We start from the raw sequence: 25495 nt of genomic DNA on the forward strand, positions 1-25495 counted from the left end.
TCATCACTGTTTCACTGGACTGCTTTGTGGTCCTCTCTCAGCTCTAAAGTCCATCTGTAATTAAGTCCAGAATGCAGAAAGCTCTCCCTTGACTGAGTCATATTCTCTGAAAGTAACAAACCTTAACAAGAGCAGAGATATTGCAGCATTTGGAATGGAAGATTTTCATATAACGTCTTTCATTTGAAGACCAGAAACATCAAAAGGAACATGTAGTCATCACCTTAATCCATGGACCAGTGGCACTAGGGCTGGGCATGCAGCTCAGTACCAGAGCAGTTGCCTAGCAACCAGCTTCTACAAGCAGAAGCATATGGCTATCTGTTTACAAGACAGTCTCTCCAGTCTCCAGTTTATGAAAAAGGAATAAAAACACAGAAATAGCAAGTCACTCTACCTTTATGATCACAGAAATTGTATCTCCAACCTGACATCAGTTTATCTCCTTTATAATTGAATGGTACTAGGAAAATATTCATGTCTTTCCATGCCTGGAAATGTGGTGACTGAGTAGGTTTTGGGTGCTCCAAGCACACTAACACTTGAGTGAGGCATGTCTTAAGGCATGATTTCACTCTGTATTTCAGAACATCATGGTGCATATCTTAAATGTTTAAAATCATATCTTGACGGGGGATGTAGGGCCTGAGAACTTCCATTATAAATAATTCTACACCTAGCCAGGCATAGCGGCACATGCCTTTCTTTTATCCTAGGACTGTGAAGGCAAAGGCAGGCAGCTCAAAACATAGAAAGATAAAGGAAATAAAGTAGCAGTTTCATTTAGATAATATTCTCTAGTTGGGTGGTGGTGGTATACACCTTTAATCCCAGCACTTGGGAGGCAGAGGCAATCAGATCTCAGAGTTCAAGGCCAGCCTGGTCTACATAGTGAGTTCGAGGACAGCCAGGGCTACATAGTAAGACCCTGTCTTGAAATACAATAAAAAAGAAAGAAAGAAAAAAGAATTTTATGCCTGTGTCAAATGAATAGCAGATATCTGAATTCTATATCACATCCACTTATTATCTGCAAAGAAGTTAATGCCATACCACTTATTTCCTCTAAGTAAACCTACTTTCAATGAAATTCCAAGCCACAGTTAGCCCAAGTCAAACTCAGAAATTTGCTAGTCTCCTGAAGCTGTTTGCATATTGGTCTCTCTGTGTCAAAACCCAAATCTGCCACCCGGCTTCGCAAAAATCTAATGGAAGTTTAATCAAATCACTTCATTTTGCCAAGCATGTCATGCCCTGTGGTGGTAATCTAATTGTACTGAAATATTATTTTGATTGTATGTTAATAAATAAAGTTGTCTGGGGGTCAGAGCTATTAGAGCCATAGCAAGAGTGTGGCGGTGGTGGCACACGCCTTTAATCCCATAAGATCTCTGTGTGTTCAGCGATACAGTCAGCATTGGAGACATATACCTTTAAGACCTAGGGGGCTGTACATTCAGACGGTGACGAGGCAGTCATGTGTTTGGGTTTACAACCAATGAGAAGGCAGAACAACATACTTTAAAAAAACTAACCGACAGGAAGTAGGTCTCTTTTCGCGAAGCTGGGACAGCAGAAGGAAGGGTGAGATTTAGCTCTGAGCTCTGACCTCTCGACTTTCTCTTTTACATTGTTTCTGTGTTTCTTATTTAATAAGACGGTTGGTTACATCTACATCTGGCGCCCAACGTGACAAGAATCCATTAAAAACTGCTTGGCTTGGCGGCAGGTCCGCTTTCCCGCAAGGGCGGCAGGCGGCCCGCGGCGGCGGCGGTGGCACGCGGCGACCGGCGGCGATCGGCTTCTTAGTCCGAGCCTGGGTCTAGTTCTGCTTGACCTCAGGCTGGACTATCGGTGAGCTGCTTGCTTAAATCCTGCTTGCTTAAAGCCGGTGCTACAAACAACTCAGAGTTGCCCTGCCGAACAGGGCTCTGCCTGTAAAGCCAACGCACGTGGTCGGAGCTTAAGGAAGCCAGACCCAAGCCTTGATTCGGCACAAGAGGGAACACGTGGCTGCATTTAAACTTTAGCCAGCTACGCTTTCTTGCGCTCTCTCTCTCTCTCTCTCTCTCTCTCTCTCTCTCTCTCTCTCTCTTTCTCTTTGGATTTACACCTGGGACACTAGGTGGCTGTTTTGAAAATCCCCTCGGATTTCTACTGTTCTACGCAGATTTGGTAAGTCATAATATATCAGATATTTTAAAGGAAACTATCTAAAAGAGAATTTTTTTCCACGTTTAAAAAAAAAATGGGTTTTATGTGTACATTGGAAGAAAATTGGTTTTTGTTCGAAATTTTAGGCAGTCTGGCAATGGAACAACTATATAATATTAGTATTGGTGGAATTATGCACCTTATCACTATAATAATCCACATTTTAATATTTAAAAAGATAGTCAATTTAAGTGCCAGGATAACAGCTTTAGAAGAACTTGCTAAACCTGTAAAAATTCAGACAGAAGAAATTAACAGTGAAGTTGTTTCAAGTCGGGATCATAAGGTTGCAGAAAGAAAGCCTGTTTTCACACAGTCACCCTTAATTTATCCTGTAACCGTACAGCAGATGCCTGATCAAATGGCTACACAAAATAATTGGGCTCCAATTGAAATGTTGGATTTAAAAAGGTTTAAGGAGGCAATAGTATCTTATGGCATGCATTCCCCATATGTAAAGCAAATGTTAAACTCTTGGTCAACATATAATAGGATAGTACCACAGGACTGGCGGGACCTCGCACAAGGTGTTCTGGAACCCAGCCAGAGACTTCAATTTCTGACTTGGTTTAAGGAGGAGGCTAAAAACATAGAAAGACAATGGAGGGATAAAGGAATACAAGTTTGCCAGGATCAACTTATGGGCGAAGGCCAATATGCTTCAGCACAAACACAATGTTTATATGATGTCCAAACCCTAATTTTATGTCGAACGGCAGCCTTGAATGCATGGGACAAAGTTGAGGAACCAGGAAAAAAATCTGAGTCATTTACAAAGGTGAAGCAAGGCCCAAAAGAGTCTTTTACAGATTTTTTACAAAGACTGGCTTCAGCAGTAAAGAGAATGGTCTCGGATTCAGAAGCTAGTAAGGCAATAATTGAATCTTTGGCCTTTGAGAATGCGAATGCAGCATGCAAAACAATAATCAGGCCATTAAGGGCAAGATCTGCACCTATGGAAGATTGGATTAGAGAAACAATTAATGTTGAAGCTGATGAGCATGATGATACATGGGTAGGAGAAGTAATTTCAAAAGGTTTGAGGAGTGTTAGATGTTTTGGATGTGGAAAGCAAGGACATTTGAAAAGGGACTGTAGACAGGTCATTCCCAGAAACAATGTTTCTTCAAGGAACAATGGCAACAGAAGGCCCCTTCCTTCTGGAGTATGCAGAAGGTGTGGTAAGGGAAAACACTGGACCAACGAATGTAGATCAACAAAGGACAGACAGGGTAATCCTTTGCCTCAGTCTTCGGGAAACTCCCAGAGGGGCCTCAGGCAGGCCCCAGTGCAAATCCAGTTCAAACCTTTCCTGCAGCCATAGAGGAAATGCCTGCTCTGGAGAGCGATTAAATAACCAAATGCCTATTGGAATAAATCATGCTGGTCAGGAAGATGAAACAGAGAGAATAGAAAATTCAGGAGAAAACATAAAGAAAATTTTTTGGCAAACTTCTATTAATGAACAAAGACCAAAATTAACAATAAAAATAAATGGTGTTTTGTTGTCTGGTCTGGTAGACACAGGTGCGGACGTTACCATAATTGCACCAGAATTTTGGCATCCAACTTGGCCTCTTCAGGAGGTAAACGTTCAACTGTTAGGAATTGGGACATTATCTCAGGTGAAACAGAGTGCAAGATGGCTCGAATGTATAGGTCCAGAAGGACAGAGAGGAAAATTAAAACCATATGTGGCTAACATAACTATGAACCTGTGGGGTCGAGACTTGTTGCAACAATGGAATACTCAGATTAACATCCCTCCAATCTCAGAAACAAATCATAAACTAGCACATGTTACTGAGAGAAATATTAGAAGATATTGTTCTAATGAGTGGTCACCAGCCATCCATATTATACAAGAACAGGGCACAATAACTGATGATCTTCCAAAGACACCAACAGCTCTACCTTTAAAATGGTTAACAGACAAGCCTGTATGGGTCCAGCAATGGCCTTTAACAACAGAGAAACTCCAGGCTTTAGAAGAGCTGGTAGAAGAACAGTTAAATGCTCAGCATATTGAAGAATCAACCAGCCCTTGGAATTCTCCTGTATTTGTTATTAAAAAGAAATCTGGTAAATGGAGAATGGTAACAGACCTTAGAGCAATTAACAAAGTAATTCAGCCAATGGGCTCTCTACAATCTGGGATGCCTTTGCCTACTCTGTTACCAAAAGGATGGCCTCTCATAGTTATTGATTTAAAAGACTGTTTCTTTTCAATACCCTTACAAGAAAAAGACAAAGAAAGATTTGCTTTTACAGTGCCTACTTATAATAATTCTCAACCGGTTAAAAGATTTCAATGGAGGGTCCTCCCACAGGGAATGTTGAATAGCCCAACTCTGTGCCAATATTTTGTACAACAGCCATTGGAAGTGATACGTAAAAAATTTCCTAAATCTATAATTTATCATTATATGGACGATATTTTACTAGCTGACTCAAATGCAGATACTTTAGAAATAATGTTTGAAGAAGTAAAGAAAATTTTGCCTTGCTGGGGATTACAAATTGCTCCTGAAAAGATACAAAGAGGAGATTCTATTAATTATTTAGGATATAAAATAGAGCTACAAAAAATTAGACCCCAAAAGGTGCAAATTCGGAGAGATAGACTACAGACTCTTAATGACTTTCAAAGATTATTTGGAGACATTTCTCATCTACGAACTATTGTTGGGTAAAAAATGATGAACTGACTAATTTGTTCAAAACCTTAGAAGGTGACAAGGACTTAAATAGTCCAAGAGAATTATCACCTGAAGCTGAGAAAGAATTGGCCTTGGTAGAAAAGAAAGTGCATGAAGGACACGTGGATCGTATTGATTCAAAGCTGGATTGCATTTTGGTTATCTTACCTTCTAGGCGTTCTCCTACTGGAATATTAATGCAGAGGGAAGATATTATATTGGAATGGATATTTTTACCAAATAAACCAAATAAAAAATTAAAAACTTATGTGGAAAAAATCTCTGACTTGATTTACAAAGGAAAATTGAGACTTCGTCAATTAGCAGGCATAGACCCAGCAGAAATTGTCGTACCATTAACTAAGGAGGACATTGAAAAATTATGGACAGAAAGTGAACCTTGGCAAAGAGCTTGCAGTAATTTTTTGGGAGAAATTAACAGCAAATATCCCAAAAGCAATAGAATTGATCTTATAAAGAGAGCTGAATGGATCTTGCCTCAAATTGTACGGCAAAAACCCATATCTGGAGTTCGTACATTTTATACAGATGCCAACAAAGAAGGAAAGGCTGGTTACAAATCAGAAAATTTAAGTAAAGTGGTTCAAAGTCCTTATAATTCAGTGCAAAAATCAGAATTGTATGCTATTCTGTTGGTATTAATGGATTTTTCAGAACCTCTCAACATAGTAACTGACTCTCAGTATGCTGAAAGAGTGGTGTTACATATTGAGACTGCAGAATTTATCCCTGATGCTTCAGAATTAACTTCACTATTTATTCAATTACAAGATACAATCAGGAAAAGGGATCATCCTTTATATATAACTCACATTCGATCCCATACTGGTCTGCCAGGCCCTCTGGCACAAGGCAATGATGAGATTGATAAATTATTGATAGGAAATGTGCTGGAAGCCTCAGAATTTCATAAAAAACATCACGTCAATAGTAAAGGTTTAAAAAAGGATTTTTCCATAACCTGGCAACAAGCCAAAGAAATAGTAAAGAAATGTCCTACTTGTTCCGTCTACAATCAAACGCCATTACCAGCAGGATGTAACCCAAAGGGTACTCAGAGAAATGAAATCTGGCAGATGGACGTGTTTCACTTTGCAGAATTTGGAAAATTGAAATATGTACACCACACTATCGATACTTATTCAGGATTTCAATGGGCAACTGCTTTGAGTTCTGAAAAGGCTGATTCTGCAATCACTCATTTGCTAGAAGTTATGGCCATCATGGGTATACCTGCACAAATCAAAACTGACAATGCTCCATCATATGTCTCTGTTAAAATGAAACAGTTTTTTGCTTATTACAATATAAAGCATATTACAGGCATACCACATAATCCTACAGGTCAAGCAGTTATAGAAAGATCAAACAGAACTCTAAAGGATATGCTAAATAAACAGAAATGGGTAACAAAAACCCCAGAAATAGACTACATAATGCTCTTCTAACTTTGAATTTTCTGAATGCCAATGAGAAAGGAACAACAGCTGCAGAGAGACATTGGATAATAGAAAAAACTACAGAATTAAATCAGCCTATATACTTTAAGGATGTGCTGACCTCAGAATGGAAACCAGGGTATGTATTACATTGGGGACGTGGTTTTGCTTTTGTTTCCACAGGAGAAGATAAGCTATGGGTACCATCAAAATTGATAAAGGTTCGATTTGAACAAGAGAGACCTCTTAATTGAGGAGGTGATAGTTCATCAACCAGCATGAACATCCAATTTAAACTAACTTGTATCAATAAAACATGCCTTTTCATTTAATCAGATAATAACTTGCGAAAAAGGAACATCCCCAAAATTAGTCTTGGGAAAGGTTTTTGTTTTTGTCTTTTAGGAAAATGAAGGTTAAGGAATCTGAAGAACACTGGACAAATGAGACAACTGAAGAAAAGGGACAAATCATCTATCCCAAGAAACAGAATGAAACGGTGTATGGGTATATATTATCTAAAAAATTTTATGTCTTCCTAAATGTTTGTTTCTGCTTTTCTCTAAAGATTTAACACTATTGGTTTTCTAATAGTCCCAGTTCAATTAAAATTTAAAGCTGACTTTGGAGTTGGAGAATGGCTCTCTCCTTCTTTAAAATCAAGCATGTTGTTAAAAGGTAAATGCAAACTCCCTGTATCATGCCAGAATAAGAGCCATCTTCTGCTATGGTACAGGACAAAAGCAAAATTAATTAAGGGACTATTCTATTACTAATCTCAACTCTTTGATTCTATTCTGATTCTTTAAACTTTTCTCAAAGTATAAATTTTATATCAAAATTTATATGATTAATATATATATATATACATTTTAAACTTTGTTAAGATATGAATGGTCACATAGAGTACTAACTAATTCTAGAAAAAAGGCTAGCTGCATATATATGTTTTTGTGTTCGAGTCTCTTATCAGTTTTCTGCAGGAAATCACGGCCAGGCCTAACATCAACTGAAGTCTCCAGAAAGAAGATGGGGCCCCACAACAACAACAATTCCACGTGGACAATAATAATATCATTAAGCTGACAAACATCATCCACAGATCAGCTTTGAACTACAAGGTGCTCAGAGCAAATTTGAGATGACTAGCTGAGATGATCCAGTCTCAAAGACTACTTGAATAAGGACTTGAGATAAACCCTGAACTTTGGCATTATATACAGACTGGATAATGAAGGATATAGTTACCTCTCCTAGAATTTGACAATTAACCTAAAATTTTTCTTTCAGGATAAAGAAAACTTCGCCCATACCCAGCAGGAAGCAATTTTAAGAATACGACGCCCACATTCCCAAAGAGGTGGTGTGGGGCGGGTGGTTTTTTGGTCTTTTTAATGGGTTTTGGGTCTGGGATAATTTTCAGTATTTAGGGGGTTGGTTACAAGTTATTGTCAAGGGTTAGGAAAAAGGCTAAGCAAAGGAGATTAGATTTAAGGTTCTTGTTTAAAAAAAAAGAAAAGAAAAGAAAGAAAGAAAAGAAAAAGACAATTACTAATTTTAAATACTTTACATTGGATTGGATTGTTTTATATTGTATACAAATTTGAAACTGATATTGTTAGAAAATGCTATATGTATATTTCTAATTGCATTTATACCATTCATTTAACAATGTAATGCAAATTTCTGATCCTTGAATGTTATTATTACCAACTATTAGGATATAAAGAAATGAAAGTTAGTAGTTAGACATTACAATAGAACTTTTAGTCATATTAGATATGTTTTAAAATTGAGCAGAGATGTTTTAGACAGGTCATCTTCAAACCCTTCAGAGATCTACAGAATATGGCATTTAAAATGTTTTAATAACTTAGAAAATTTTTCTTTTTTGAGACATGTCAGCTCCTGGCAGTACTAATCTACTTCAGAGAAAATATGGGCATTGAAGAAACTGCATATGGAGTCAACTTTCATTGTGGCAAAAGTTAGCCACTGGACAACAAAGTATCCTCGTATCAACAGGACAAAATGGACAGACAGATCACGAAACAAGGGTCTACTGATTCTTGCCAAAACAAGTGTGGTTATGGCTTTATCAAAAGGCATCTTCTGAGGCCAGGACAATATGGCCCCATCCCTGAAGTGGCCTTCGCATCTGGAAAAGGTACGGTGCCCTTTTCTTCGAAGGCAGCTTAACAGGCAGAGGCCAATGGATTCTGTTGTACAATGGAACAGCAGCTGAAAGCTCATGCCTCTCAAAAGTAGACTGGCATTCGATAGAGGGATGTGGAGAAGAAGGGATGCTGAGATGAAGCCATATATACACAGCCATGAAGAATGGACAGCTGAATTTAAAAACTGTCAACAATTTCCAGAATTTAAAATCCTGAATCATGACAGGACACTAGTGGAATTCAGGTGTTTCTGGTACGTGGACTGCTCTCACCCAATGTGAGGTTGAACTGTTGACCTTGTGTACATCCTACTTCACAAATGAGTCTGTCAGATACACTAAGCCTATAGGCTGAAGATGATGCCCCAACACTGCGGAGAAACCTCAGGTGACTGCCCAGGTAGCTGGCTGTTTCTGTCAACTCACAAAATTTTTTGGAAGTTGCTTGCATGCACTTCCTGTTTTTATTTTTGTTAGCTAATATTATTCCCTTCTTGGGTCTCTGAGGAGTTGAAGATTAGTTAGTTATGGTTGAAGATTAGTTAGTTATAGTTGAAAATTAATTAGGATAGAAAGTGCATTAGATACATCTTGGATTTACCAAAATAGGATAGATAATGGAATTATTTTCTCTGATTTGTCAAATACCTGTTTAGGTATTTATTACTTGTATATATTGTATATAGTTATTGTACTTTTGTATATAGTTTTTCTTTTGTTAGTTATAACCTTTTGCTTTTTTTCTTTTTATTAAAATAGAAAAGGGGAAATGTGGTGGTAATCTAATTGTACTGAAATATTATTTTGATTGTATGTTAATAAATAAAGTTGTCTGGGGTCAGAGCTATTAGAGCCATAGCAAGAGTGTGGCGGTGGTGGCACACGCCTTTAATCCCATAAGATCTCTGTGTGTTCAGCGATACAGTCAGCATTGGAGACATATACCTTTAAGACCTAGGGGGCTGTACATTCAGACGGTGACGAGGCAGTCATGTGTTTGGGTTTACAACCAATGAGAAGGCAGAACAACATACTTTAAAAAAACTAACCGACAGGAAGTAGGTCTCTTTTCGCGAAGCTGGGACAGCAGAAGGAAGGGTGAGATTTAGCTCTGAGCTCTGACCTCTCGACTTTCTCTTTTACATTGTTTCTGTGTTTCTTATTTAATAAGACGGTTGGTTACATCTACAATGCCCCACTCTGAGGGTATGTGAGATACGTGGCAAACCAACTCAGTGAAGTATGGCCATTTAATTATGAAGACGTCTCCCGCATGCCTCAGGGTGGTAGTGGTGATGGGGAGCCATGTAATACCCAAGGAGCTGAAAGCACATGGAGATAACTAACATGGCCAATCTCAGACTCTCAAGATTTAAGAGCTCCTTCAGAGACTACTGGAATGGCCCAGAGGGTAAAATCTCGCCATGCAAGCCTGGTGGCCTGAGTTCCATCCCTGGAACCTATGGCAGATGAAAGGAGAGAACCAGCTACCACAAAATTGTACTCTAGCCTACACACGGAGGCCTACACACACAGGGGAGACACTCTGGCATGCATGGGTACATGCACACACAATGGATAATTATCTAATCAGTTAAGGACACCAAGGCTTAGAGAGGTCAGACCGTGCTGGGCACAGCAGGTGCCACAGGGGGGTCAGAGACCTCTCTCCTTGCCTAGAGTTCCATAGATGCTTCATTTCTGCTTTGTTACTCTTTTGGTTCACTGGCAAATGACTTCAACTTCTTGAGCATCGTTATGGAGGTAGACAATAGCAGCTGCCAATGGGGCAGTAACAATTAGATTATTTATTTTATGTGTGTGTATGTATATATTTATATACACACACACATATATATAAAAGATATGAAAGGAAAACAAAGATATGGAATACTAATATGTCCTCAACAGTTCAAAATGAACTAAATCCATCCCTTGATTATGTTATCTCTTCCAGCCCAAAGTCTACTTTAAAATAAAAAGAACCATGCTATAATCCCAGCACTCGGAGGTAAAGGCAGGAGAATCAGGAGTTGTAGTTGATCCTTAACTACAGTGTGTTTGAGGCCCATCTGAACCACTTGAGAATGTATCTGGTTATTTTACTATAATGAAATATAAAACTAAATGTTTACTTACTGCAACCAGTTTCATCAGAAAGGTCACCACAATCATCAACATTGTCACACACATAGTGCTCTGAAATGCAGTGTCCATTGGTACACTTATATTCGGTTTCTGTGCAAGGTTTATGGGTCGGATTTTTACCTGCAATGTAAGAACAAGTTAAAGTCAAACTTCTTCTTCATTGAAACAAAATACTTCACTTCCTTCACTCACAAATAAATGCATGTTTCTCCACTTTTCCCAGGCTCCCTTGCAGCTAGGCTGAGACCAAATGACTAGTTCAAGGCAATAGTCTGTGAATCAGAAGTGACATATGTCACCCCTGGACTAAAGCAGTCAAAAGCCCATGTGCCTTCACATTTTCTCATATGCTGGGGCTGTAAGCTTAGCAGTCAGGTATGTCAGGTGGCTAGCTCCAAGCTGGAGGAGGCTGTGCAAGCCATGCTGTCCTTTACACAAATGAGAAAGAAACCTTTGTGGAATATTTGTTGGTTGCAGCAACACCAATTACTCTGAGTAATATGGAGTGATGAGAGAAGTAGAATCTTTCCAAATCAAAAACTGAAAACATTTGGCATCAGCTGAACAGTCAGGAGATCCAGGTTATACAGTAGCCAAGCAGTTGGTGGAGAGGGAAGGCAGATCATGTGCTTACGGGAAAGAGGTTAGAAAAAAAGTGTGTTAGCAATGTGCCCAGCCTATCCTTACTTGGCAAAGGCAAAAAAGAGAGCAGGTCAGTGAAGAACTGGTTGGTGTATAGACAGAAATGCAAGAAACTAATGGCAAAAAACCTTGCAGTGTGGGAAAAAGCTAACTGTATCTAAGCCCCAAGCAGGAAGAATTTGTAGGTTAAAAGGCTCTAAGATGCACAGGACCAGTGATGCCATAGCTGGACAAAATGCCCTTCTCTTTTCCTAACAGTGTACCTGCCAGTGAGCCGCGACAAAGGTGGTGAAGAAAAAAATGAGGTGGATGAAGAGCTGTCTCAAAAGGACCATTCAGTGAAGTTATTAACTTCAGATCTGAGGACAGCTTCCTGAGAGAAATATGTGGCTGAATACGCCAAAATGTGGTAACTGCCGCACCATTGATTTTAAGTGTGAATTGAAATGATTCAGGAGGATTATTACCTATGATGATTTTCTACATGCAGTATTTTTACAGTGAGAAGAATGGATCCAGAGCAATGCCAAACAGACCAGAAAATGATTCTAGAATTGGCATTTCTGAAGCAATAATGATTTTAAAGATAATCAGTCATCAGACCGGTAAATGAAAGAATTTTATAAGGAAGTTATAGTGCTTCAAATTGAAGATAAACATTTCTCAGTTCATCAACATATGACTAGGAATATAAAAGTTTTCTCCAAAACTATGTGTTGTTTCCTGTTTCTTGTTCAAGAGCACATTCAAAGAGTGGATGTATTCTACCTATAGAATTCCTTTATCCCAAGATCAGCACAATACTAAAGAACTGGACTCATTATATCAAATACAAGTCTTTTAAAGTGACGATCCAGAAGCATTTACAGCTTGCCGCAGTTAAGACGCAGTGCATTGTGTCTTCCTGTACATCATTCGTCAAAAATCTTTTCTTGAAAAAAATCTTGGACTCCAACGTACAAGTGAGTGATGTTAGACAGCGTACATCCCCTAAGGGGAACACAGTCTACATAGCACCTTCATATGACGAGGAAAACAAGTCAGAGACTAAGAAACGCAAGAGGCATAGATGCTTCCCTCAGAGAGGTATCCCGACCTAACCAAATCCCTTCTGACCTAAGTGGTCCCTTCACAGCATCTGCATGGACTGAACATACTATTTGCAGTCTGGTATCTCCATGCAATAGAGAGTGTGCAAGGTGTTGTTAAGTATTGATTCCAGCAAAAACCAGAGTTGTCCATGTTCAACAGGTGTCATCCTAGCCCAGTGGTATTTCAGAACTGCTGTTGGTGAACGAGTCTAATTCTTTCATTCCAAGTAGAATGAAATACAATATTCATTTTGTCATACTTTTACTGGGGACAGGAAACACAAATAAAACTAGCTACTTGTATCCATTTTCAATTTTCTCAATGGCTTTTCTCTAAACAAACTAATTTCCAAAAAAACTCATCAACTCTCTCTCAATAGACAGACTTTTAAACCAAAGTACAACTACTTTCAGGACTTAGATATGAAATTCAGTCAGTTTTTTTTTAATCTTAAAATAATCTACTGGAGTTGAAGAGATGTCTCAATGGTTAATAGTACTGGTTGCTTTCCTTGAGGACCTGGATTCAGGGCTCAGCACCCACAATGCAGCTCACAACTGTCTGTCAATTCTAAGCAATCTGACACCCTCCTCTGGTCTTCCTGGGTACCAGTCATGCATAAGGTGCAGACACACATGCAGACAAGACACCCAAACACATAAATTAGGATGCACTTATTCACCTGGGAAATGGATTTGCATGTTTAGAAAGGATTCTAGGTTAGCTATGTTAACACCAGTGGTGCCTCACTTGCCATAATCTTTTCAACTAAGCATGAGAAGGAACACACACTCACATATCAGGTTACCCATTAGTAACTATTGGTTGTGGAGTAGCCAAGCCTCGTCTTTGACAACAAATAATCCTTTAACCTGTGGAGGGTGACTCAACCAGCATTTAGTCTTTCCTCTCGTTTTCTTACAAGATATGGGAGAGCAGCTTATTAAATGCTTAAGCAAAGACTGACATGTAAGGGGCCTGTCAACATCTTGCTCGATGAGATAGGAAGGGGGTGGCAGGTTGGCATCTGAGCCGTGTATGTGTTTGTATTGTCTGTGATACACCACCACTGTGGGAGCCCCCAGAGGTTTCCTAGTGAGATCTGAGCTTGCTTTGTACAACAGGGGTGCATAAGGGGATGGACTGACGATGTGCAGTGGTTACCAGGTCTTTGGAAGGGTCTGCACTTGGCTGTGTGAGGGGGGTTCTTTTACTCATTCCTTGGCATTTCTATAAGTAGCCCTTTAGAAGAGATAGAAGGGGCCAGTGGGTTTTGATTCAGGCCCTCCCGAGGCTATCCTGTGTTTCTCTCCCCTCTATATTTCTATCTAAATATTTCTCACTTCTCCCTACTTAAGAGTACCCTGGGGGAAAAGTGGGAGCGGGTCCCCCGACACACCACAGGCCTCCTCAGCAGGACAGATGGAAACCCCAGAGGAACATCTTACAAGAGCGAAGGACCCTGGTTTCTGCCTTCTTCTTTTCCATCTTACTTACAGTGTTCTTCTTTCTCGTCGGTTCCATCTCCGCAGTCATCCACACCATTGCAAAGCTGGTGCCCATAAATACAGCGACTGTTATCACACCGGAAACGATGTGGCGATTCACACGGAACATTGACTGACAAATAAAAAACAACACTGCAAGTTGAAAGTAGAAGTGACAGTGTACTCCAGGCTATCCCAATGCCAGGCCCACTTCATTCATTCATTCACTCATTCATTCATTCATCACCTTGCTTATCTGATTAATCAACAAACATGTCTTGAGTCTCACATACACACCACAGCACTGTTGCAGGTGTTAGAGATATCCTAGATATAAAGAGGAGCAAGGAAGACACAGTCTTTACTCTCATGGAACCTCATTATAGCAGGAACAGACTTTACATGCAGATGAACCAATTACACAAGGAGCCCCCTCCTTGGAAACATCTATATGAAATATAACACAAGGAAACAGGTCAGAAAAGAACCCACAAGGGAAAGATGAATCGGGAAAGAACATGGTGGGCTTGAAACCTGTATTAAGAACTCTGTGGCAAGGGCACAGAACAAGGACGTGTGTGGGTCATGAAGCGAGGTGCTGTTAGTGGAACTACTACTTAAATCATTTGCTATAAACGACTGGCACGTGTGTGATTTTATTGGCTATGCCTATTTTGCCTGACAAAGAGAGATAGCTTCCCAAGGGCTTCTCTGAAATTTCAAGTCATAAAGTGAAAAACAAAATAAGAGGCAGAGCTAATTCCTAACGGCTAAGGCACTATCAGGCGGTGCTGGAAGACCGTTGTGAAAAGCAACAGTTTCCAGAAAGGAAGGGAATATTCTACCACCCTCCCGGTAATCAGAGCTCTGCCCTGAAACTGAGTAGGGAGGTTCTGGGAAGAGAATGAAAGGTGGTATGACTTGAGAAGTAACTTCTAAGAGCGATCGATAGGCACGCAAGCCATCAGAAGATTCCAGGCAGAGATGAGTCTGGGTCCCTCCCTTCTGAATTCACTTCACCTCACTCGTGAATCACTTGAAAACTTTCTTCCTGACTCGATTGCTAGGTCTCCTGAACCTACTCAAGCCCGCGAATTTGCATTTCTCACATTTTCCTGAGCAATACCTCCCATTTCCAGCCTGGGGAAGACACTGTGAGAATGATTTCCACTAGCTTTTCACCAGTGACTCAAGACAATAGCAATTGCACTCACTTTACTTAAATCAATAGCTCTCAGCCGGTGGACCATTCAAAAAGCTCTGGGGCTTTTAAAAAGTTATGGGGAGCTGGAAAGATGGCACAGCGATTAAGAGCACTAAAGTTCCCTTCCCGGCACCTACATGGAAGCTTAGAGCCATCTGCAAGTCCAATTCCAGGGGCTCTGACGCCCTCTACTGGCCTTGGGTAGCTCTGTTCAATGTGTTGCACAGACACACATGTAGACAAAATACCTAGACACATATTTTTTTTAATCTGAAAAAAGGTCCCATCCATCCAGGTCTTGCCTCAATAAAATGAAGCCAGAATATGTGGTGTGATTTTGGCCTGTCAACCAACAGTAGAGTCCACTCATTAAAAACAAACAAATAAGTACATGTAAGATGGCCTTGAATTGTTATGTAAATGGAAGTGAGCCGGGTCTTGAGGTTTTCTGTAAGGGAAGGGTATGTCAAGGATGAAGCAAGAGACCTGTGCCCCTACATATGTGCGCACTTCTGGTTTCCATATTTGCTACAGCCTCAATGTTTAAAATCTTGGTTGTTGATCCAACCTTCTCAAGCTCCAGATGGAGAACTGAAGCAAGAACCGAGCGAGAGCAACAGTATGAATTGTGCATCCATCAGGGCTCAAAATGATACAGCTGCCCTCCGAGCTCACACACTACATTTAAGGAACACTGAGATCCATTCGTCAACCCAGCCCACTCCCGCTTACAGCACAGGTGAAGCTCCTCATCGGAACCATCGACACAGTCGTTTTCTCCATCACATATCCAAAATGACTGGATACACACATGATTTTTGCACTCGAACATGGCAGCTGGGCAGTAGGTGCCGTTGGGAAAGCGAGTAGCTGTTGGTAAGAAGGAACATACATACATATAATTTATGAGATGAACCTATCCTTTTAGATCTCTCTCAACTCTTGCTATTGTGCCTCCCTATTATTCATTACCCTGTTGCTGTGATTATTATTGAAATTAAAGAGGACGTGTTTTGTCTAGGCATGGAGGCGCACGCCTTTGGTCCCAGCACTGGGGGGCAGAAGCAGGCGGATCTCTTCCAGTTTCAAGGCCAGCCTGGTCTACAGAGTGAGTTCCAGGGCAGCCAGGGCTACACAGAGAAATGCTGTCTCAAAAGAAAAAAAAAAAAAAAAAGCAAACAAAAACCAAACAAACAAAAAGTGGGGTTGGGGGGGGTTAAGGACACTTGTCAGTGACACAAATCATTCCATAGACACTTGCACCTGCATCAGAACTGTCTCCCCCCCCCCTTTTTTAAGGTCTCTGAGCTTTAGGTGGTAGCAACTGCATCAAAAGCAACAGTCCATTGTAAATAGCTATCAACAGTTAAATATGTATTCACTAAAATGTGAGGGATTTTATTTGTTATACAATTTTTTTATTTATTTATTTATTTATTTATTTATTTATTTATTCATTTTGGTTTTTCCGAGACAGGGTTTCTCTGTGTAGCTTTGCACCTTTCCTGGAACTCGCTTTGGAGACCAGGCTGGCCTCGAACTCACAGAGATCTGCCTGGCTCTGCCTCCCGAGTGCTGGGATTAAAGGCGAGTGCCACCACCGCCCGGCTTGTTATACAATTTTTAATGATTTTTATACATCACCAAGCATACATCAGAACACTTTAATGCTGCACATAGCTACAGCTTTCTTCATCTGAAATGTTTTTGTCCAACCAGTGTTTTGTATGATATCTAACAATACAGTTTATTAGCACGTTCTATTTAAAATATTGCTAATAATTCGCATTTGAATGGCCACTGCAAACAACTGGGGATCCTAAGTCCACTGGGAAAACCATGACTCAGGCAAACTGAAAACTATCAGAAGGCTGAATAGAACATATGGACGCTTTTAAACTCAGGAGTGGATTGTGTCTAATTCCCATGCACTCGGACGTACAGAACCTTGAATAAGCAGGCACTTACGACAACTGGATTCATCAGAAGCATCCAGACAATCTGCTCTCCCATCACATGTCAAGGAATTGGGCACACAATGTCCACTCGTACACTGGAAATGATCAGGACGGCAGGTCTTCATGTCTGAAGAGAAAAGATCATCATTCCCACGAGATCTCACGGTATTAGATGCATGAGTGCGAGAAGGCCACCATCGCCCCCTACCCACACCCCGTGCCTTACTCACAGCACACTCACACGGATCATCTGTGAAACTGATCAACTCAAAACTCAGCTTCTCCATTCAGCATGTGGATATGAGCACCATCACCCTGTTAGCTAATTCCCTAGTTTAAGATTATAAAATTTCCCCAAACCCAGTGTTTAATCAGTATTTAGATATTCTGTCCCAGTGCTCTGTCCTCTACACCACGGTCACCTATGGAAAACTAACCTGTTTCTTTGGAAGCACAATGAGAATGAAGGTCTGCTTCTAGGTTTTATCTAAATTAAAACGAGACTCAGAGATGCCCTTTCTTGCCCAGCAGTGGTGTGTACACCTTTAATCCCAGCACTTGGGAGGCAGAGGCAGGAGGAGTTCTGAGTCTACAGAGTGAGTCTACAGAGTGAGTTCCAGGATAGCCAGGACTATTACACAGAGAAACCCTATCTTGATAATAAAAAAAATAAAATAAATAAAAAAAAATCCTTCTTATTTTCTTATTTTTCCTATCATTAAGACCAGAATACTGTATTTTAAACATAAAGTACAGAAAATGCAGAGGATACCACATAAATTACCTCTGTCATTATGCACTAAAGAACCATATCAACACTGGTCCCTAAACTGTCACAGTGGAAGATTCTGTATGCCCGATAGTTACCACAATCCCGTTCATCCGAGTTGTCTCCACAGTCATTTTCTTGGTCACAGACCCATCGAGAGGGGATGCATTGCTGATCGGCACATCGAAACTCACTCTCTGTGCACTCCCGTGGGACTGAAAAGGAAAGCCACCTGGCCATCAGTGTGCACTGGGAATCTCACCGAGGAGATAGGCGTGGGAGCTGGCCTAGATCCATGGGTACACAATTCTGTCCTGTGATCCAGTCCCATTCTAAGACAGAATCTTCTGCCTCGATGGGCATGGTAGCATTTAATCTCAGCACTTGGGAGGCAAGAGGCCAATCTGATCGACATACTGAGTTCCAGGACAGCCAGAGCAACATAGTGAGACCCTGTCTCACTATGTTTATTTTATTTTAAAATATTTTAAAACACAAATAAACAATCCTCTGCCTCAAATCCAAGTCCAAAAAGAACTGCCTTTAAGGCTTTCATCTAAATGTACTTTAATGGCAAAACTCCAGCTAACCAATTACAGTATTCAATATGAACTTTCTTTATTACCTTCTTGTTCACGTAATAGTGGGGATTTAACCTAGGGCATCATCCACGAAGCCAAGTGTTTTACCACTGAACTATATTCTCTAACTCATGCACATATTTTTATATATACCTATAGGGTCCATTAACACTTTGACCCAAGCATAGTGGGCTTGTGACCTTCCTTCAGACTCCCACGTGACTGGGAAGTACCACCTGTCTACTGTTTTGTGTAACAAGTGCAACAAGTATTAGCCAGTTGATACTTGGCAGATATAATCAATACCCTAATTCTCTCAATTGCCTCTGGTCAAGCTGAAGACTTATTCTAAAAGGTAACTAAAGCTGAAAAGTATATAATTAAAAAAAGAAACTTGAAACTGAAAATATATCATGAGCCAGTGATAAGTACTCAGGTAGGGCTTATTTTCCAAACACACCTTATCATTCAAAACTGAATAGTGGGTGTAGTGTGATCTAGACCTGTGGCTTCCTTCCCTGTGTCCTGTTTCTAGCAGTTATTATATCTTATACAAAAAGAATTACCTATTCCAGGAATGACCATGCAAAATAGGAGAAATACTCCTTCCCCTGATAATAGGACCACATTGGGGAAAAGACTTTCAATGCAGGTCCTTAGGGCAAGCACCTTTTCTTACTTTACCTCTTTTGGTTTTCTTATTTATCTTTTGTCAGAAATCATCTCATTTGTGTTGAAAAAATAAGTGCCACAGACCAAAAGTAGACTTGATCAAAACTAACCCCTTCACAAATACCTTCTCCCAAAGCATTTCAGAAGGAAGATATGTACTTCCATAGCCCAAAGAACTTGACATCCACCCTCTGAGGATGAAAAGTAGTGATTATTACAAACGGACAAGTCAGCCCTGGTGGTTCATAGGGTCACAAAATCCTGAGCACTCACCACAGTTTTCCTCATCTGAGTTATCTCCACAGTCGTCATAGGCATCACACTTCCAGCGGAGAGGGATGCAGTGGTGGTTTCTACATCGGAAATCCCCAGGATTGCATGGCACCGCCTCTGTAAAGCACCATCATTTTCAAGATGTCATACGCCAAGGCCACGGCTTCCTTATGATACAGTCTGTTTCCATATTCTTGAAGCTCCCAGACATAGGGGGATGGCCTCTGGGAGCTAACCCTAACCTGTTCCCTATCTGGACAATAAATTCATTACCTTTGATGGGGAGTGGGGGTAGTTGAGCCAGGGTATCTCTGTGTAGGAGAGAGACATGGGGCACTGTGACTGGCCCTTATGGTATCAAGTTTATAATTGGCAACGAGAAGCTAAAACATTGTCAGGGCCTTAAATGGAGTCAATGGAACACTCTATTACATTGCCTTCAGTGGGTTTAGATCCAGTGGTATTAAAATAACACATTATCATTTTTTCTCTTCCAAACAATGTACACTCCGACACTTTGGTGAGAGAGTATGTACATAATTTTGACAATTTCTATTCCTTTACTTGGTCTTTTGTCCACAAATTCTTTCCATGCTGCCAGAGTGACTACAGCTGCCCAATAGATGATTATAAAAATCACAAAGACACTCAGAACATGATGGTCATGAAATAATACATCCAGATTTGGAAACCTCTCTTTGGAGGCATATTGTACCTTCTGCCATCTGTGAGATCAGACAAGCTATTTAAACCTGTCATGTATGAATACCAATTCTACATCTGGGAAAATTAAACGTGTTCCTAACATCTTAATGATACCTTCTTTAACTTATTGCATGCTTTGGGACCAGATGTCATCTAAGAGGACATGAATTCATTTCTTCTGAATAACTCTAAACATGGGAAATCTGTCTGTATGAGAGGGAGCAGCACTTGACACTGGCAGTCTGCGGTCCCTCCCCCACCCCTGAAGCCCCTCCCCCACCCCGAAGCCCCTCCTACCACAGCCTTGCTCATCACTGTTGTCCCGGCAGTCGTCGGCGCCATTGCACACGGCCCACTTCGGGATGCAGCGGTAGTTAGTTTTGCAGCTGAACTCCGTGTGGTTGTCACAGTTATAAGCAGCGCTCACTTGAAAAGGAAGAAAGCAAGGAATGAGGAACGGAGGACCAGGCCTGCTGGAAACAGCACCAGAAGGCTCCTCGCTGCAGTTCCGCAGAGGACAGGGTCTGTCAGCAGTTACCACGTGACCACAAAGCAGACTCTGGCAACCGGCATCTCGGTTAGGTGTTATCTGTTCAACACGAGAGGAACAACGGAGCCCTGACTTCTCCTGCTGTCTCAGTACCATTCATTAGTGTTGTGATGCAGTTTGGAGTGGAAGGGGGATGTGGTGGTGTGAATGAAAAGGGCATCCATAGGACCATAAAAAGAGGCGCAATTAATTGGGAGGTGTGGTCTTGTTGGGACAAGTATGTCATGAGGGTGAGCTTTGACGGTTCAGAAGTCAAGCCAGGCCCATTATCAATCTCTCTTCCTGCTGCTTACAGATCCAGACATAGAACTCTAAGCTACTTTTCCTGCACCATGTCTGCCTGTGTGCTGCCAGGTTTTCCTCGGTGATGATAATGAACTAAAACTCTAAACTAACGCCCCAATTAAATGTTTTCCTTTGTAAGAATTGCTGTGGTCATGGTGTCTCTTCACAGCAATAAAACCGTAACTAAGACAGGGCATGGACCTGGTTTGAAGTGAAATCCCTGAATTGAAATGCTGGTTCTGTGGTAATTCGACTTTATTTACCTATAAAATGAGTAAGCCTCGGGTTCCTGATCTCAGTGTTCCTCAAATGAGAAAGGGCTCCATATTATCATGTTCCACGTGACACTTAGTGCCATGCTAGGGAGGTGTGACTGGGGTCTGGTTACAGATAAAGGCCACTCAACTATGCTTCATCTAGCCGTGATGGAATTTGCAAGGGAAGACAAGAAAGGGTACCCGTGGGCTGAGGCGGAGGGGCCACCCGCTTGCCACCTAGCTCTGGCTTTGCATGGCCCACCCCGGGGAACTCACTGCATTCCTGGATAGGCTCATCTGAATAGTCTCCGCAATCATTGTCCACATCACACTTCCAGCTCTGCGGGATACAGCGGCCATTGTTACACCTGAACTGGCCGGGTTTGCAGGTCCTGCTGGCACAGTGCGAGCTGTCTTCATCTGAGTTATCCTGGCAGTCGTTCACTGAGTCACACTGCCAAGCCTCTGGGATGCAACGCTTGTTGGCACACTGCCACTCATTGATTTCACACCGATGGTGCTCTGCAAACAAGGCATTTAGTTACCAGCTGAGAAGCAGTTGAGAAAGGGCACACCCAATGCACACTGGGTGGAATCTAGAGAATTCTCTTAACTTCCTTTCACTGCGTTTACATTCTAGTGTATTTATTGCTAAGAAGGACCACTATACGGACAGCTATTCTCATTAGAATAACTAATAGACTCTTGTTAGATTCTGAGCTCTTCTTACACATCTTTTTTTCCTCACATAGAATAGGTGGCCAGCCAGGTGCTAAACACATTCTCCCAACTCTGTTTTATCATTTAATGGTCTTCCAAGTTTATGGTTTTTATTTATTTATTTATCTTTATTATTATTATATTTGTTGTTACTGTTTTTTAAGATAGGGTTTCTCTATGTAGCCCTGGCTGAACTTGAACTCACCCGGTAGACCAGGCTGGCCTCAAACTCACAGAGATCCTCCTGCCTCTGCTGGGATTAAAGGTGTGTGCCACCACCACCACCACCACCACCACCACCACCACCACCACCACCCAGCATATTGCTATTCTTGATGTGTTGAGGTGCCTTTTTAATAAAAAATAAAATATAGCCCTCATTTAAAATGAATAGGTATCCCTTATTTCTTTCTCAATGTCAGCTCAAAGAGAATTCTATGCTAGCACATACTGGAAAACCACCCATCCAGACAACCTACTCTTGACCCTAGAAGTTCAAAATAAAACCTCTATTAAAACAGATACTGGATGGGTCCTGACTTTTCTCCAAATTTTTTGAACCAGATTTTGGGCTGATTTTCCAAAATCAACTACAGAAATGGGCAAAGAGGGCCGAAAAGAAGCCCGCAGCGTACCACAGAGAGTGTGGTCTTCATCGGAGCCGTCGGCGCAGTCCTGGCGAGCGTTGCACAGGGCCTGGGGGCTTGTGCAGTTACCGTCCCGGCACTGGAACTGTCCCAGACGGCAGAAGCGGTGTGGGCACAGATCTGGCTCATCGGAGCCGTCCAAGCAGTCCTTCTGTCCATCACATTTCCACCATATGGGGATGCACCTGCAGAGAGAAAGCAAGTCCTGTAGAAACGCAGCGAGGGCCATAGGCATGAGCGATATCCACCTGGAGAAATGAATTCGACCCTGAGGCCCAAGAAATGGGGGAGGGAAAAGGATGGAGTTTTGAGCTGTGCTTTTAGAAGTAAGTGACTGAGATTGTCTACCTAAATGAAAGAAGACATTTGAGTGGTTTTTTTGGAAAGCTTGAAGGCTCTGAAGATTATTGAGTGCTTACGTTGTGACAGATATATGCTAAAGTCACATGGACGCTGCTCCAAAATTGATCACATCATGGACCACAAATTGAGCTTTAACAAATAGGAAAAAAAATGGAGATAATTTCTCTTTAGACAGTCCACAGAATGGGAAAAACTCTTTATCAGCTCTAATTCAGATTTGGGGCTAATACCCAGAAATTGCAAGGAACTGCAACACCCACAAAGCAAAAATGGCAATCAACAAAAAGACTAAAGAAATGAACAGGCAGTTCTCAAAAGAAAAAAAAATAAAACATAGCTAATAAGCAACATCCCTGGGATTAGCATGGGGGAAATGCCAACTAAAACTACCCAACCCCAGTCAGAGTGGCTATCATCAAGAAACCAGACCACAAATACTGGTAAGTACTGGAGAAAGAGAAAGAGCCCTGCTGGAGGATGTCTTTCTGTATGCTGTGAGCATATGTTGTTCCCATCGGTTAATAAATAAACTGCATTGGCCTATGGCAAGGCAGCTTAGAGGCAGGCAGGAAATCCAAGGAGAGAGACAGCAAAGAGAAAGGCAGAGATGCCAGCCTGCTGCCCAAGGAACAACATGCCAGCAGGCCGCAATGCCATGGAACACGTGGCAAAACATAGATTAATAGAAAGTGCTAGCTAGCTAGAAGCCTGCCATAGGCCATACAGTTTGTAAATAATATTAAGCCTCTGAGTGATTATTTTATGAGCAGCTGAGTTACCGCAGGACCAGGGGGGAACTGGAGGGACTTAATACCTGAGAAGACTACAGAGCCCTAATTTACTGCTGGTGGGGCTGTGATTTAATATGGCCAGGATGGTAGTTTCTGAAATTAAAATAGAATTCAGCTAGACCACTCTTATACCCAAAGGGTTGCATATCCTGCCGTAGAGATGCTTGTACATGCATCATTGTTACTCTATTTACAATGTCAAGGAAATGGAACCAGTTCTTCAGAACTAAGTATGACATACAGCACAACGGGGTTTGTTCAGCTATAAAGAAAAATTCAATTTGTAGGAAAGAGATGGACCCAAAAGCATTAACACCTAACTCTAGATTGAATCCCCCCAGTGGCTAACACAGATGGAACCCCTGGCAATGTAGCAGTGTGCATTTAAATACACTCCAGCCCCAATCCTTAGGACAGTTTATTAGAAATCAGAAGTAAACTATAATAATATAATAATGCCTATAATAAACAGGCCATTGTTTATTATAGGCATTATCTCTGTGATTAGTAATTAATAGACTTTCTGTCTAGATAAGATGCCACCAATGAACCAAACCAAAGAACCGAAATCTCAGTTGATGGAAACCTATACTCAATACTCAGAAGGCTGAAACAGGAGGATTGTTTTGAGTCTCAGGCCAGCCTGAACTACATAATGAGCTCTATCTAAGCCAATATGAGCTACACAACAGAAATTCATTTCAAAAAAAAATCGGAAAAGAAAACTCCCTACCCAACTCTCTATAACCTCAAAGGTCAATGCTTGCCCAAGGGGAGGCAAGCAAGGGGAGATGGGCGCCTCACTTTTCATTGTTACCACACAGGAACTGTGTGCTGGAGCACATGGGCATACAAAGTGTTCGGTCTCTCAGCTGAACAGTCTGGAAGTCATCGGGACACTCGCAGGTGAAGCCTTTCCCTCCTGCTTTGATGAGGCACAGATGAGAACAGCCACCGTTGTTGGTACCACAAGGATTGTTCACTGTGAGAGGGGAGGGGGAGAAAGTATGCACTCACGGTCATTTGCTTTGAGTGTCACATACCAATTCGCTGCACATGGAACTGATTACTTCGTAACTCAAAGAAAGCTATTAGTTTTATCGTTTTCCCAATGTTTAACTAAGACCGATAGCAGTTCTGATGTTTCTCCAAGCCCTGGGAAAACGAGTAACAAGTAAAGAGCATAGCTTGCCTTCATGTGCAACCCTGTTTCAACCCTGAGTTGAAATCTCACTCAGCAGACACTGTCAATTCCTCCTTCATCCTAACAACTTGGACAACAGAAGTTTGGACACCAGAAACACTCATGGATAGCCTTTGCAGTGTCTTAACTTTCTTGGTCATCGCTTGTAAACAAAGATTAACTTAACTTCCAGTAAGACCATCTGAAGAATATTAGCATTCAGAAAGAAATACTGAATACTGACGATTCTCATTTTCCATTCTAAATTTGTCAGATTTTTTAGCAAGACATCACAGCAAAGCAAACCCAGAAAGGCCAATCTGTCCCCTTGAAAGTATACTCCAAATCTTTTCTGGATTATTTCTAAAGTATTAATTAATTTTAACTGTATGAAGTAGAATAAAATTTCACAAAGGAATTCCATTCCTTCCAGCCACCATTATTTTGTGTGATATAAAACATGCTGTCATATGCAGACACTACTTCATAATGACTACAATTTCCTTTTAAATTGCTTTCGTTATTAAGAGATAGCTGTTAAATTGCATACTGAATTCCTCATTTTTCAAAATATTTAGAGATGAAATTGGTTAATTATTTAACTCACCTTAAAATGCAA

The 25495-nt window shown here is 41.1% G+C and overlaps 1 protein-coding gene across 1 annotated transcript in view; it reads right to left on the reverse strand.

Moving 5' to 3' along the window:
- Positions 1 to 25495, reverse strand: part of Lrp2 (LDL receptor related protein 2) — a 162068-nt gene that overhangs the window by 21826 nt on the left and 114747 nt on the right. The window contains 10 exon segments of the mRNA XM_028882005.2: positions 10689 to 10817; positions 13929 to 14051; positions 15855 to 15992; positions 17091 to 17207; positions 17948 to 18064; positions 19376 to 19492; positions 20378 to 20506; positions 21449 to 21694; positions 22528 to 22724; positions 24498 to 24675. Of these exon segments, the coding sequence (XP_028737838.1) occupies positions 10689 to 10817; positions 13929 to 14051; positions 15855 to 15992; positions 17091 to 17207; positions 17948 to 18064; positions 19376 to 19492; positions 20378 to 20506; positions 21449 to 21694; positions 22528 to 22724; positions 24498 to 24675 (1491 nt within the window).

The sequence above is a fragment of the Peromyscus leucopus genome, chromosome 4 (assembly GCF_004664715.2).
Source record: "Peromyscus leucopus breed LL Stock chromosome 4, UCI_PerLeu_2.1, whole genome shotgun sequence".
In the NCBI taxonomy this organism is placed as follows: domain Eukaryota; kingdom Metazoa; phylum Chordata; class Mammalia; order Rodentia; family Cricetidae; genus Peromyscus; species Peromyscus leucopus.